The following is a 13,828-nucleotide window of genomic DNA, read 5'->3' as shown; positions in this document are numbered from 1 at the left end:
GACATGATCAGCACTTGTTAAACTTGTTTAAAAAAAAAAAAACTATCTTGTGAACTTAACCTTGATGACTACCACATTTGGTGTGAAGTACATTTTGTCGTTTTTGTCATAATCTCTAGCAGTGTATTGTAGTTTGCAACTTTTCACAGATTTCCCATGACTCTGATCGTAAGACTTTCTTTCACCTGTTCTTCATGGCTTCATTGTTTGTGCCTCTCTGCGTCCAATAGGAGGGCGACTCTCTGGGGGCCATGGAGAAGGTTTGTCGTCAGCTGACCTACCACCTCAGCCCTCACTCTCAGTGGAGGAGACAAGGGCTGCTCAAGCGGAAACCCCAAGCATGGTCAGAACTTCAAGTGGTATTATTTTCATGGCAAATTCCTTTTGTCATCATCTTTTTTTTTTAACACTGTCCTTTATTTTTCATACTCAAATGATTGCCAACAATTGTCACCTAATTTTAATGTAATACAATGGTACCCCTACATTACTTACGAACGTCTCTTCATAGAGAATTTTCAAGTTACAAAACGCCTCAATAGAAAAATATTGCATCTTGTTACAAAAGAAATGTCAAATTACGAAAGTTAAAATTACAGTATGGGCTGCTACTCGCAGCTCCGAGTTTCCTGACGTAACATACTTATAGCTGCTCTGCCATTGGCTATTACCTAGCATCTTCCTGGCATCCCATTGGCGAAGCGGGACCTCTACTGTATGAGTCTACGTGTGTAGATGGATAGATGTGCGTCCTCATCATTCGCCTCTGGGGCCATGAGGCGTTCCGAAAAGTGGCTCACTATGCTGATGTTTGCCTTGGACATTTTCAAAGGATTGTGAAAAGCCGACATAAAGAAACGTGCTTGGATCAGTTCTGTACAAAACGCCAGGCAAAAAACACTTCTGAGAGAGAACATGAACTAAAGAGGGCAAAAAACGATGAGGATGCAGTTAAAAGTTAAACAACCATCATTTTTATTTGTTACTCTATTCTTTGTTTTTTTTACATTATGCACAACTCTCATTTATTGTGCAATAATCTAATTGTGACATGTATTTGTTAGAAAATGTGATGCATTTGTATGCTTTAGAAAACATTTTTGTCTGAATTTGGGGGGTCTTGGAACGGATTAGGCCATTTACATGGAAAACACGTCTCTACTTAAATTTTCTCGTTAAGAAATTTCTTCCAGAACCAATTCATTTCATAAGTAGAGGTACCACTCTAGTTTACTCCCTCAGGAATTGGTCAAATGTGTATCTTTGTAGAGGCCACAACTTTCCACCATGCGTCTTCCAACTTAAAGCATTCCTCGAAACTTCAAAGCACTTCACATCCAACATGGCCAAATTAGCTCAAATTAAAAGACAGATTACGAAGTACTGCTTCAACTGATCTTTCAGGGAATTATCCTTCTTTTTTTAGAGTAAGAGCCTTACTAACTCTAACTGATGCATAACAATTTGAACAAGCCGCTTTTGAGCCATGAAATTTTGGGGCAAGTTTTAAGACAAGTGAAAATGTACATGCATGTGTTTGATAGAGCTCGGGGTAAAATGTCGTATGACATGCAAGGCATCAGAGAATGTTGATTTGTGTCCTATCATCATTTGCCCCCCCACCCCATTACTGTTTTGTAGTTGGAATGATTACGTTTTTAGACAAACACATGGCTGAACACAGTGGGCTTTACATTCTTGACCAGCGCCTGTCAGTTGCGATACTCCCTCTTACTCTGTGCAAGCGATTGGCTCCAATTCACCTACTAGAAAAGCACTATAGAAAATGGATGCATATTCAAATGAGATCTTACTTTTCTTATACAGTGCAACACAAAAAATGAATTTGAATACTATACCAAAACCTGTGACCAGCAACTATTTTTAACGTGCAAACATGCAGTCTTCCTGACAAATGCATCCTGGTGTGAGCAGATAGCAGTGGTGACAGTAATCACAATATCAGATTAAAAAAAAAGGGTGCAAAGATTATGTGAAATTATTCTGCACTGATGAGCAGCCTTTAATTAATTCCGCGTCGCAGGTGTAAGCGAGAGGCAAGACTGGGCTCATTTAACTCTCAAGGCATCATGAGACTGTGTCTTTTTTATGAGGGACGGAAGTATAAATGTCGTCCTTGCACACTGTGGAACATGTATGAACATAATTATGACTTACATCCCACCACAGCATCCTGACGGGCAAGTGTGTGTGTTTTCTATTGTAAAGCTTTGTGATGAAAAGTGTCAGCATTCTCGTTTCGCACGGTTTGCACATGTTATGGCAACATTTTGTAAATGAGAAAATGCGTTTGAAAGCAGTGTGTTGAAATAAATAAGGTCTTCAAACATAATGCCGATGAACTTGAGTATTTGTAGGCTAGCGATGCTAATCATTTTGAAAATGTACATCTTTTAAGGAGAGCTGCAGTTTGCGTCGAGTCATCTCAGTAATTTATATTTCTTGACTGATGAGTGACTCTAAAGGCCTCTGATGTAAAATTGTAATGCAACACCCCATTAGATTAGATTAGATCACAAATTCCCCCATTGTGGGACTAATGAGGGTGAGCAAATCCAATCTAGATGAAGTTGTAATTTGTCACGGTAGAACTGCACTGTTGTTTATTCGCTTGGTGACAAAAACAAATTGTATCTGCTGGAACTGTTTACTGCAGCTCTCAGGCTCCTAAATAGAGTTGTTCACGTGTTGAAAGGTGCTGAAAGGTTTCATCTTGGTGTGTGCGCTTGAATTTCTTTCACAAAAGACTCAACGGAGTTCAGGCATGATGTTATGCGTCAATGAGCCTGGGGAGCAGCTCCACCAGTTTGTCCTTGTTATGTGACCCAATCTTGTGAGTCTCATATGAGCATTATTGCCATTTCGGGGGGAGCTGCTTCACAACAGTCCTCTCAGGAGTGTGCAGCTGGAAGGTGCAAAGGTGCGATGAAGGAAGCGGTCTCCGTGCGCAGGGGCATGCAGGGGTAGCTACGTTTGCTTAAAGGGGAAGTCAAGTTAAACATGTTCTTGAGGAACCGGTGTTCCCTACCCCTGCCTTAACTTCTTGGTCTTTACCTCTTTCTTTCTTCTTCTTTCTTTAGTCCTCTTGCACTTCATGCCGCGGAGAGCCAACCATTGCAACCAGGTCTCTCCATCTGGATCTGTTGTGGGCAAGGTGTTGACTTTGTTCGAGGGTCACATTGCAGGCCCCAAGGTCCAAGGCTATTGTGTCCAACCAGCGAGTGCGGGGGGCACCTCTGGGTCGTCTCCAGCCAGCTTGCTGAGGGTTGAAGGCCAAGAGTGTGCGGGTTGGGTGTTCCTGGGGCAGGCGGATGACATGGCCATACCATCGCACTCGCCGCATTGCTGCAAGACGGGAGGCTGGTGGCTGTTTGGTTTTGTCTCTTAGAGCCTGATTTATGATGTGTTCGGTTCACGAGATGCCTTCAATCCTCCTGAGGGTCCTGGAGTCAAAGCCATCAAGCCTGGCCGCAAGAGTGTTATTCAGTGGCCAGGTTTCGGAGCCGTACAGAAGGACGGAGATGACTGAGGCATTGCAGACTCTGAGCTTTGTTGCCCGGGATATGTGCCGGTGGCGCCGCAGCGGTCTCCACAAGGACTGCATGACAGAGGCTGCAAGGGCACGGCGAGGATCGACGTCTGTTTTGAGGTCTCCATTGTTAGTCATTGTCGAGCCAAGATATTTAAAGGTGGAGACAAAGTGGACGGGGTGCCATCAAATACAAAAGATGGTGGCTCAGGTCTATCGCCAACATGCATCAGTTTTGTCTTGGCCCACTGTCACTGTCCTGGCTGTCACTTTTTGGTCACCTCGTCTATTTTTCTGGACTTGAATATGGTCAAATGGCACCTTCATACAGTATATAGAAGGTACAATTTCAGACCAAATTTGGCAACACCATGTGTTCCTTGGGGGGAGTTTGTTAGGTTTAGGTTAAGATGAGCACAGGACCCACAGGCAGACACAATGAACTCAGTACTGGTTTATTGTCAGGAAAAGGGACGGGTCAGGGAAACCAAACCAAAGCGTACAAGAAGGCTGAGCGTAGCAGCGAGTACGACAGGGAAGCTGGCTGACAAACTGGCAATGGACTGGCCTTCACGCTGCAAGGGGTGAGTGTGGCAGACGAGCTTAAGACTGGCAGGTGTGTAGGTGAGACGTCCAGCCCACACTGAATGAAGGGAAAGGGAACAAAACACAACAGAGGGAGGGGCCACACAGTGGACTACTGGGGACAGACAATGTTATAGATCAGTTTCATGTGACGTATGCATACATTACCGTATTGGCCCGAATATAAGATGGTGTTTTTTGCATTGAAATAAGACATCTTATATTCAGGGTCTAGACAGTATACCCATTCACGACGCTCGATGGCGCCAGATTTCATTGAAGCGAATGCTGAACTTGACTCCCCAGGCCAAAGCGAACCCCTGTCACGACGAATAAAAATTAAAATAGCGGTAGCACGAAGAACAAAATAAAAATAGCGGTAAGAAAGAAAAGAGAAGAAAATAATAGGAGATAACAGAAAATGAAGAAACGTAGCGACAATCTGGGGAAATGTGGGTCGAAGATCGGCCAGGTAAACCAGCAGCTGAGGAGAAGTTATGACGTAATTTACATTTCAAAAACCAGAAGCCATTCATTTACGAATGTGATTGCACTTTAATTTACATATTTAAATGTTCAGACATTAAGATTTGAATGAGGCAAAATAACATGCTTTTTCTCTCAAATATATTGTTATAATCATTTGTTTCAGATGGACTGTAATTATTTTCTGTACAAAAATTTATTTGGTGTTCAAAAAGTCTTTTTTCAAACTTGAGTCTTGAAAAAGAGGGGGTCGTCTTATAATCAGGGCTGTCTTATATTCGGGCCAATACGGTAAGTCTGGCTGTGCGCACATCTTGGAAGCAGAAAACACATGCTTGTGAGTCGTAATACTCTCGTGCCGTGGGTTGTCAGAATGGAAAGAGCATACACAGAGATTTAGTCTTTTATAGAATTCCTGCTGGTAAACATCCCTTTCAGAAAAAACGGCAAAAGTTATGGTTACAAGCTTGACGACGTGAAAATTGGACTGAGGAGGCAATTAAGAATGCTCGTCTATGCAAACAACAGTGACGTCATTAAGATGCACGCGCATCCTGGAGGCAAACATTGAAACTCATCTATTCTAACATTGTTAGCACATATCGTAGAGTGCTCACTTTTTATGTAAGAGTTCGTGGGATTTATTTTCTAATTGCCCTTACTGTTTTGTTGTCATGTTTGACACTCCTAGGTTTATATTCATCGCATATCATGAAGAATATAGGTGTTGGACTAGTGTTGTGTTGAGAATAGAGTTGCCATGTATGGTTATTGATGGCTTTTATTGTCATATGGTACAAAGACTTGTTGTCATGACCTTTTTTTCTGTCTACCACTGTGCTTGTCTGCTGGCATGTACTGTTGGACACTTGCAGACCGGCTGGCCCCTGCTGCCTTACTAACAAAGTGTATTGATTGCCTCCCACCAACTGTAAGTGCAGAATGACTCAGGATGTTTGCAACACTCTTCGCCCGCAGAGGACTAAATATAATTTAACAAGAATGTCTCGCATTTAACCATGCCCCAGAAGGTGTGGCAATGTATTTGGCAGTTGAATTTTTGCTATTTAGTGGTAGCATACAGTCAATATGGGCACACGTGTCACAGTTGGTAATAAAAGAATAGAATGTGGTTAAATCTATCTTCATTTAATCTTTAAACAAACCACAAACCACCCAGCCCCCCCACCCAACTAACACACCTTTGTTGGTCACTGTGTCAGTTACAATTGTCTGTCTGATAGAAATTCAAATGTAACATTTCATGTCCACATTCATGATGCAAAGGTCACAGCAGTATGCTGATACTGTTGTCACCTTCCTGTGACTGGGTAGGAATACATTTACTGGAGTTAAATGACACTGAAAGGATTCTTCAATCACATCCAAGGTGCAAAACCTTCTTTTCATCTCACTGTGACTCATATTTATTCCTTGGGGAAAGCTGACCTCCTTGGAGTTATATCAACCATGTTACCCACCTGTGCCTCCTGCTGATTACCCAAGTAACAATCTTTTATTTTGTGTTTTTATTTTGTTTTGTTTTTTTACAGTTCCATTCTAGAAAAATTAATTATGTTCATTGTAATCCTTCTGGGGACTCAATAAATCTCTTTCATTTCTTGTTGTTAATAAACACTGTTACTGGCGGCTTTAGTGCAAGTTTACTGATGACACGCTCTAGAGTGCCTTAACTCTAGCTCACTCATTTGCGCTGAACCAAACGGGAAACTGTAAGCTACATCATTCTGTGTGACCCCGTTGAGAATAATTAAGAATCTGATCATTTTTGCTACATGTGATGAAACTGCTTTAGCAGTGGGTGCCATTGGTTACGAAGGCGCAGTGTTTCTATTAGCACACCTAGACCATGACCACAGTTGTGTGGCATCAATTTATGGCTTGTTTGTCGAAAGGCCAGGAGCCACATCAGTGTTTGCGCATCAGTGTAATGGAATTGGCTATTCTGTATTGTCATATGGGAATGCTTTTTTCAGTATGATTTCGACACAGCGCAGGGTAGCTGTCAGCAACTGTACATCCTTCTCAAGAGAGAGCATATTTGATTTTATATTTTTGATTATTCTCTTACTATTGCAAAGTGTATTTCCTGTCCTCCACACAATTCAGATAAGCTCATGCAATAAAAGTATGTATGTCTTCTACTTTTCATCAATCAGGGTTTTCCCCAGTGCTTTACATGCCTGGTAGGTCGCTTCACATTCGCCACCTCGCCAATGACGAAAAGGAAGTGCCGATGTAAATATTTCCGACACTTCAAAATTGCTTTTGGGGATCCTGGCTATCACACATGCACATTGCATACAGTAATCCCGCAATCCTGTGGCAAGTGATGCACAGGAATCATTACAATATAATCACAACGTCACTTGTAAAGCCAATCATGCATTATTTACATCTGCCGGTGGCAGCATGCTACCAAGCGTTATCTGTTGCTATCCAAAAATGGATGAAAACATAAATATTGTTGGGTCCTGCACCAAAAATCAGCTATATTGGCCCGAGTCGTATAAAATAAGATTGCATTCCTGCCACTAGCATTGGTGAGCTGAGCCACAAATCATCATATGATGGCAGTTGACGGGCGTTTGCTATTTGAATAAGTTAAAAGCTTGCCTATCATTGACATGATAGACAGTGATCGTATATGGCTTTAAATTGGGCAGGGAATCACTGTCTGGGCCTCTATCAGACATTGATGTTATCTCTATGTTGTAAATCTCAACAATCAGTCTTGTTTTTTTTTTTTTTTTAATGAAGTTATTTCCACCTGAGAAAAGTGCCATGACATGACTACAAATTTCTTCTTCTAAGTCAGGTACAACTATTTACGTGGGGTGCCACCCAGTTGTCTCAGACTGAGACATCCATTCATCCATCCATCCATCCGCTTATCCTCACAAGGGTCGCAGGGCGTGCTGAAGCCTATCCCAGCTGTCTTCGGGCAGTAGGTGGGGGACACCCTGAACTGGTTACCACCCAATCACAGCAGACTGAGACAACCCAGTTAAATTAAATGGTGACAAACTCATGTCACCAAAACTGGTTAAATAGGCTCCATCGCGCCCATGACCCTTGTGACTGTAAGCGGATTAGAAAATGGATGGATGGATGTTAAATTCAGTATTCGCGTTTGTGTCTGACAGATGCATGAGATAATGAGGAAAATATGGGACAAACATCGTCTTTCATTGGTTCAATATGGGGCACAACATTTAATTCACAAAGGATGATTCCGTATTTTACTTTACGGGTGGCAACCTTAGGTGGCGGCTTCACTTCTCATGACATCAAGTAAGCGGCATTGGCCCGCATACATTCTGAATGTGAATCAGATTCATTGTCCAAGTATGTAAAACACACAAAGGATTTACTTTCCCAAATACAACCCGTCCAGAGGAAAATAAACAAAATAATGAGCAAAGGGAAACAGAATGAGAAGCCTGTCAGTTCGCTGTTTAGCGCCCCAATACCTTACAGGTGTAAGGAAAACATTAAGCAAGAGGAGAGGAGGCGGGGTGGGGGGGAACGACAGACTCCAACCCTTCTCCTTGAATGGGAACATAGTTTGACCTGAGAAAAAAAAAGCCTCAGCACATGTACAAGACATGTACAACAAATCTCAAGACTTTACATCTCGTGAACGGGTAGGGTGGAAGGAGGGGAGGGGGCGCAACGCACCCAGTCTGACGGGCAACTCAGACCGTTCAAGCGCTCTGTCAGTCAAGTTACGTCATGAGCGCAGAGCGAATAGAAACCCAACGAAGGCAGTGACATCAGGGAGGGTGGTTTGCGCGTTGTTATCGTGTGGGGTGTATGCATGTCGAGCGTCCGCAGCTTCATCGCTAAGCTTATCGTCTCCGTGTAGAGTCTCGGGCTCCAAAAAATGTAATCTAAAAAAATAAAATCCCTACATCCATACAGCGCCTGTGCTGATTAGGGTCAAGGTTAAGCTAAAACCTAAGATGATTTGCATGAATAATATATATGGTTATATACATGGTTTTGCAAGCCAAGCAAAGTGAAGTGTTCGGCACTGACCTCTTCATTGAGCAAACCAGTAGATCAGCCCTTTGTGCCCAGCTCACTTAATTCTTTGCCAGATCTATTTGTTCCAGTGGGTTTATTTATAGGCCAAACCATGCACTCAGAGACTACAGCTTTAAGTGCTACTCAAAAGCAATTTTTCATCTGCAAACTTCAGTGTCTTAAGCTCTAAATCCCCTTAGTGTCAAACTGTCTGCATTCCCCTCAGCTGCCATATTTCTGATTTACAAGTGTTCTGTTTCCGTGAGCAACTGAGGATCAAAGCTTGCCCTAAGTATGGTTTATCTCATCAGGAGTTGTCCAGTTTGTGTGTACTGACCGGCGATTGTTTTGCACTCGTTGGACACTTCATTAAGGACACCTGTACACTCAGCTGAAGTAAAGTCCAAAGATAATAGTGGTTAGTTTTGAATAACGATGCCAGAGAGATTTTACTTCAACATCTTGCATGATTATGATTTTAGTTGGCAGTGGTGTATGACACCGAGTAATATTTTGGTTATCTTGTTTAACTGATAAAACATTAATGTGGAAGTCATAGCATATGGAGTTGCAGTCATGTAATTCTTTGAGATCCACAAAGTGTCAATAAGGACATCTGTTCAGGATTACATCATGAGAGTAGGGTGTAATTCATCACTGTGATGTCATATCATTTGTCTGGTTGTAGTTTGAAGGCGGTGCTGTCCACACCTCCATCCAGCGGGGCGCTGGATCTGTCCGGTATCCCTCTGGTAGCTCGCGACATGGAACGTCTATGTGCACACCTCCTGCACCACGCTTCCGCAGTAGTAAGCTTGGAGCTGGGCTTCACTGAGCTGACTGATGAAGCCTTCCTCCTGCTCCTGCCCACCCTGGCTGCCCTACCTCACCTGGAGACGCTGGCAATGAACGGAAACCGCCTGACCAGGACTATTCTGAAGGAGCTGACAGATGCCTTAAAGGTTTCTTCCGTGTTATCATTTTGTCTCTTAAAAGAGTATTAACATGAAATTCCTGTGAGTGTTTGTACCAGAATTACTTTAGCGATCTGTCTTGGAAGGTGATGATAAAACTGGTCGCCAGCCAATGGCAGGGCACACATAGAAGAAACAACCATCTGCACTTTCGCCTAAAGACAAATTAGTGTTCCATGAACCTGTCACGCGTGTTTTTGAAATGTGGGAAGAATCCGAAAGTACCCAGAGAAAACCCACGCAGGCATGGGGAGAACATGCAAACTCCACACAGGAAGGCCGGAGCCAGAATTGAACCCTGCACTTCCGCACTGTGAGGTCGACGTGCTAACCAGTCCACCACCAGGCTCTCTCAAAATACAGTATATATGGGCACCCCGGTGGTTGACTGGTTAGCACGTCAGCCTCACAGTGGAGAGAGAGTGTTGAGGACTCCTCCTCAACAAGAGAGAGAGGGAGAAAGAGATAGAGAGAGATAGGGAGGGAGAGAGAGGGAGAGAGACAGGGGGGAAGAGAGAGGGAGGGAGAGAGAGAAGGAGGGAGAGAGAGAGGGAGAGAGAGGGGGGAGAGAGAGAGAGAGGGGAGGAGAGAGAGAGAGATGGAGAGAGAGGGGGGGGAGAGAGAGAGAGAGAGAGGGAGAGAGAGGCAGAGGGAGAGAGAGAGAGAGAGATTAAATCCTAACTCCTAACTGCTTTGGTGTCTAACCTGTTGCTGTTGCACATGGTAACAATTTCACAGTATACATTTTATTTTGTATGTATATGCTTATTTGAGAAGCATGCCAACATTTCTACTCAACCGTGTAAGCATTGGCACTTGCAGTGGGTGGAGTTCTGCCCTAACTTTTCTCACCCACTGTTTTTCAAAACATGAAGTGGGGATTGCATGATGAGGCAATGTCACAAAGTAGTCACTGTAGTGATTGCATTTTACACTGAGAAGAACCGTGACAAGCAGATGTTTTTCTTCCCTAGGATCCTAATAGTTTCCCAAGTGTGACATGGATCGACCTGGGAAACAATGTGGACATCTTCTCCCTGCCTCAGCCTTTCCTGGTCAGCCTAAGGAAGCGCTGTCCAAAGCAGGGCAACCTGCCCACCATCCTGGAGTTCGGTGAGAGTCAGGCCAGCGAGCCCCCTGAAAGGCTGAAAGTCATCGGTGAAGACGAGGAGACCGACGACACCAACAGGACTGAAAGCATGGGAGAGCTGCGGTCCGAGGTGGAGGAGGAACTGGACGGTGAGCTGGAGATAGAGGAGATGATGGAGGAGCTACTGGACTTTGATAGGGAGGTGCAAGGGAAGGAGGATGAAGACGAGAGCATGTGGACCGTCGAGGAGCAGAGGAAAGCCAGGAGGATGATGACACGTGAAGAAGAGTTAGACAGGAAAGGGAGGCCGGGCCGATTGGCAGTGATGGCGCAGGATGAGGATGACACACAGAGCCGCTCCTCCCCATTGTCTTGCTCCAGCCCGTCACAGCACTCCTCCGCAGCTGCCGAGCCAACGAGAGCAGAGGAGGATGATTTTGACAACGTGACTGACCAATCAGAGCATTTGACCTGATTGCTGCTCCTTTCTCATCTCTGCTGAAAATATTTCTCCTGCCGTGTCAAGGTACACGTGTGGCAGGAAGCAAGGGAAGACTTGCTCCCAGTTTGAACAAGTCAGATTTAACCAGATAAACCAAGGTGGCAAACCATTAAATGACAAGTATGCAGACAGGATTTGTCAGTTACAAATTACCTTGGCAGGCTAATGCATAAAACCACTCAGTAATTAATAAGCTATTTATTGCAACTCATCCTATTCGGAGTTTGAGTCAGGACCTTCTCGTAACGTCATTGTACCTTCATGTGCCTGGAATATGTCCCGTTAATGGTTAGGTGTCTGTCATGAGAGGTTAAAAAAAAATAATGTCAGTCAGGCTCTTTAAAAAACTGTTGAAAGGGCCACCCACATGAAATCAACAGAAAACCAGATAGATTAGGACGACGAAGAGACTCAAACGTTAAAGTTAGTCTCAATAGGGGGGACGTTAGCAGATAAATAAATAGAAAAACGTAAAAAGCTGATTGCTTACTGTTCTCTGCTGACAGTTTATATTGACTTGCGCTATGATCACATCCATGCATGCTATCTTCTGTAAACAAATTGATTTTTGCACCTATTTTACCTGATTTCAGTTCTCGAGTCAATTAATAGCTTACATAAAAACTAACACATGTACATGTGGACTGATGTGAGGTTTGTATGGTCATTTTGTAGTCTGCTTTGGAATACTAGTGACTGTGGACGTAAACAGGGATGAGATCCCATCCGGACTCTTATATAGGAAAATAACACTGACAGTTGTTGTGCCGATTGTAATACTTCCCAATATTAATCATTCTAATACAAGCTGCTCCCCGCTCTGGTACAATTAAATTGAGTCACATGCTCATTTTCAAACATATAAAACAACAAGCATTTTGTATTTGGTAGATTATTTGTATTGTGGCAATACTGCTTGTCCATACATTTCCATTGAGCATTCTGTGCCCCATTTTTAAGGAAAATGGATGGGATGACCAGCGCACAGAAAATGTGCATTGCAATGTAAAAGGTGCCAAGTTTTTACTATCTGCTTATTTTAAGGAAAATAAACCAGCTTTCATACAGTATGAAGCAGTGGTTCTTAACCTTCTTAGAGGTACCGAACCCAACCAGTTAGTATGCATATTCACCGAACGAACCCTTCATCAGTGAAAAAGAAATAAATATTTTTTTTTACAAATTCAATATATTTAAAAAAACCCATTTGTTAAAAACAGAAAAAAAGTAAATACAATTCCAAGAGATAAGTATACTTTTTTTAAATTGTACAACGTACTATCATGACAGTCACACATTGACTACTATGCGAACAAAATTTCCCACAGCACTGATTGGGCAAGCAATGTCATGTGATCAGCTGTAGCCAGTGATGGCCAAGCGGGCGTGTCATAACTAATTGACATGTTGAGTCGGGTGTGTCTTACCCTCCATGGCGGAGGCTCCATCGAACCCCTGAGACCAATTCATCGAACCCAGGTTAAGAACCACTGGTATGAAGGATAGTGAAAAGAAGTGTTGTTACAACAGAGGATACACACCAAAAACACCTCCCTGAACTTTTTACTCACATGTTGATGTTGTTTTGGACTAAGTACAGTCTACTTTTGTTCATTTTTCTGTAATTGTGTTCTAATTCGTGTCAAATTCACACATTTTAAATGGACAATCTAATCATCTGTTGGTTTCAGCTTTGTTCACAAGAATCTATCGGCCCGTGAGGCTGATCTACCAGGAAAGTCAATGCTCCAAAAATGACCACAAGACGAAAACTGTTCATCTTGGCATTGTAACAATGTTAGGCTATATTTTAATTCCTGCTCATGTATGCGGAAGACGACGATTGTCAGTAGCAGATGTTAATATGACACCAGCAAAGGTTCTCGATCTTAACTGACATCGTAAGGTCATGTTCAGAGAAATGAGAATCATGAATCCAACACAAAAATAATAATAAATCAGAGTTAGTCCATTTGAAATCTGAGGGGTAACCCATTATTTTCATCATTCAAGATATTTCATGTTTTGGAGTAAGTAGAGTACAGGAATATTCGCTGTAACATGGAGACACCTCAAAAATCTATCAAGTTCCTGATACAGTAGTGCCCATCCACACTTTGTTGAAAGCTTTATGATACGGTGGATTGTGCGTTTCCTCTTTTTTTGTGGTTCTTACGCAAATGGTGACAAATCAAGTATTTCCATGCAATTCACTTTTCCATGGGGCTGGAAAAAAAGCCGTAAAAGTCCAGTGCTGTACTTGAATCTATGTGCAAAGATTCTTCCCTTTAATGTAAGCCATGCAACCATTTAGTGTCCAAATGTTCTCACACTTAATCATCCCAGTGAGCCCTTTAAAACATAATTAGAAACATTTTTGACAATGTGCAAATATCCACTACTGGCATTACATTGCAAATTTCAGAAGTCATACCGAACCATTCATTGCATGCATCCTCTGAATAAGTGATGCGAGAGACGCTATGCTCAGGTTTATTATTGTTTGTGGAGATGTGGATGAGACAGTTGAGAAGTGTTCCCCCTTTATGCTGCTGTTAATCAAATATCGACCCCTTCTGTTTGCCAGCCTG

General features: G+C 42.8%; 1 protein-coding gene across 3 annotated transcripts in view; it reads left to right on the top strand.

Annotated features, from left to right (window-relative positions):
• The window catches only part of lrrc75a (leucine rich repeat containing 75A), a 31,163-nt gene extending 18,773 nt beyond the window's left edge, over positions 1–12,390 (top strand). For all 3 annotated transcript variants that reach the window (XM_019861653.1, XM_019861652.1, XM_019861651.1), the window contains 3 exons: positions 231–343; positions 9,360–9,633; positions 10,620–12,390. In XM_019861653.1, coding sequence (XP_019717212.1) covers positions 231–343; positions 9,360–9,633; positions 10,620–11,210 — 978 coding nt within the window. In that variant the 3' untranslated portion in view covers positions 11,211–12,390. The remainder of the gene's footprint in view (positions 1–230; positions 344–9,359; positions 9,634–10,619) is intronic.
• The last annotated feature ends 1,438 nt before the right edge of the window (positions 12,391–13,828 follow it).

Source organism: Hippocampus comes, unplaced genomic scaffold (assembly GCF_001891065.2).
Source record: "Hippocampus comes isolate QL1 unplaced genomic scaffold, H_comes_QL1_v1.1 scaffold122, whole genome shotgun sequence".
In the NCBI taxonomy this organism is placed as follows: Eukaryota; Metazoa; Chordata; class Actinopteri; order Syngnathiformes; family Syngnathidae; genus Hippocampus; species Hippocampus comes.
The sequence above is the reverse complement of the archived record's forward strand: the minus strand, read 5'-3'. Positions and strand labels throughout refer to the sequence as shown.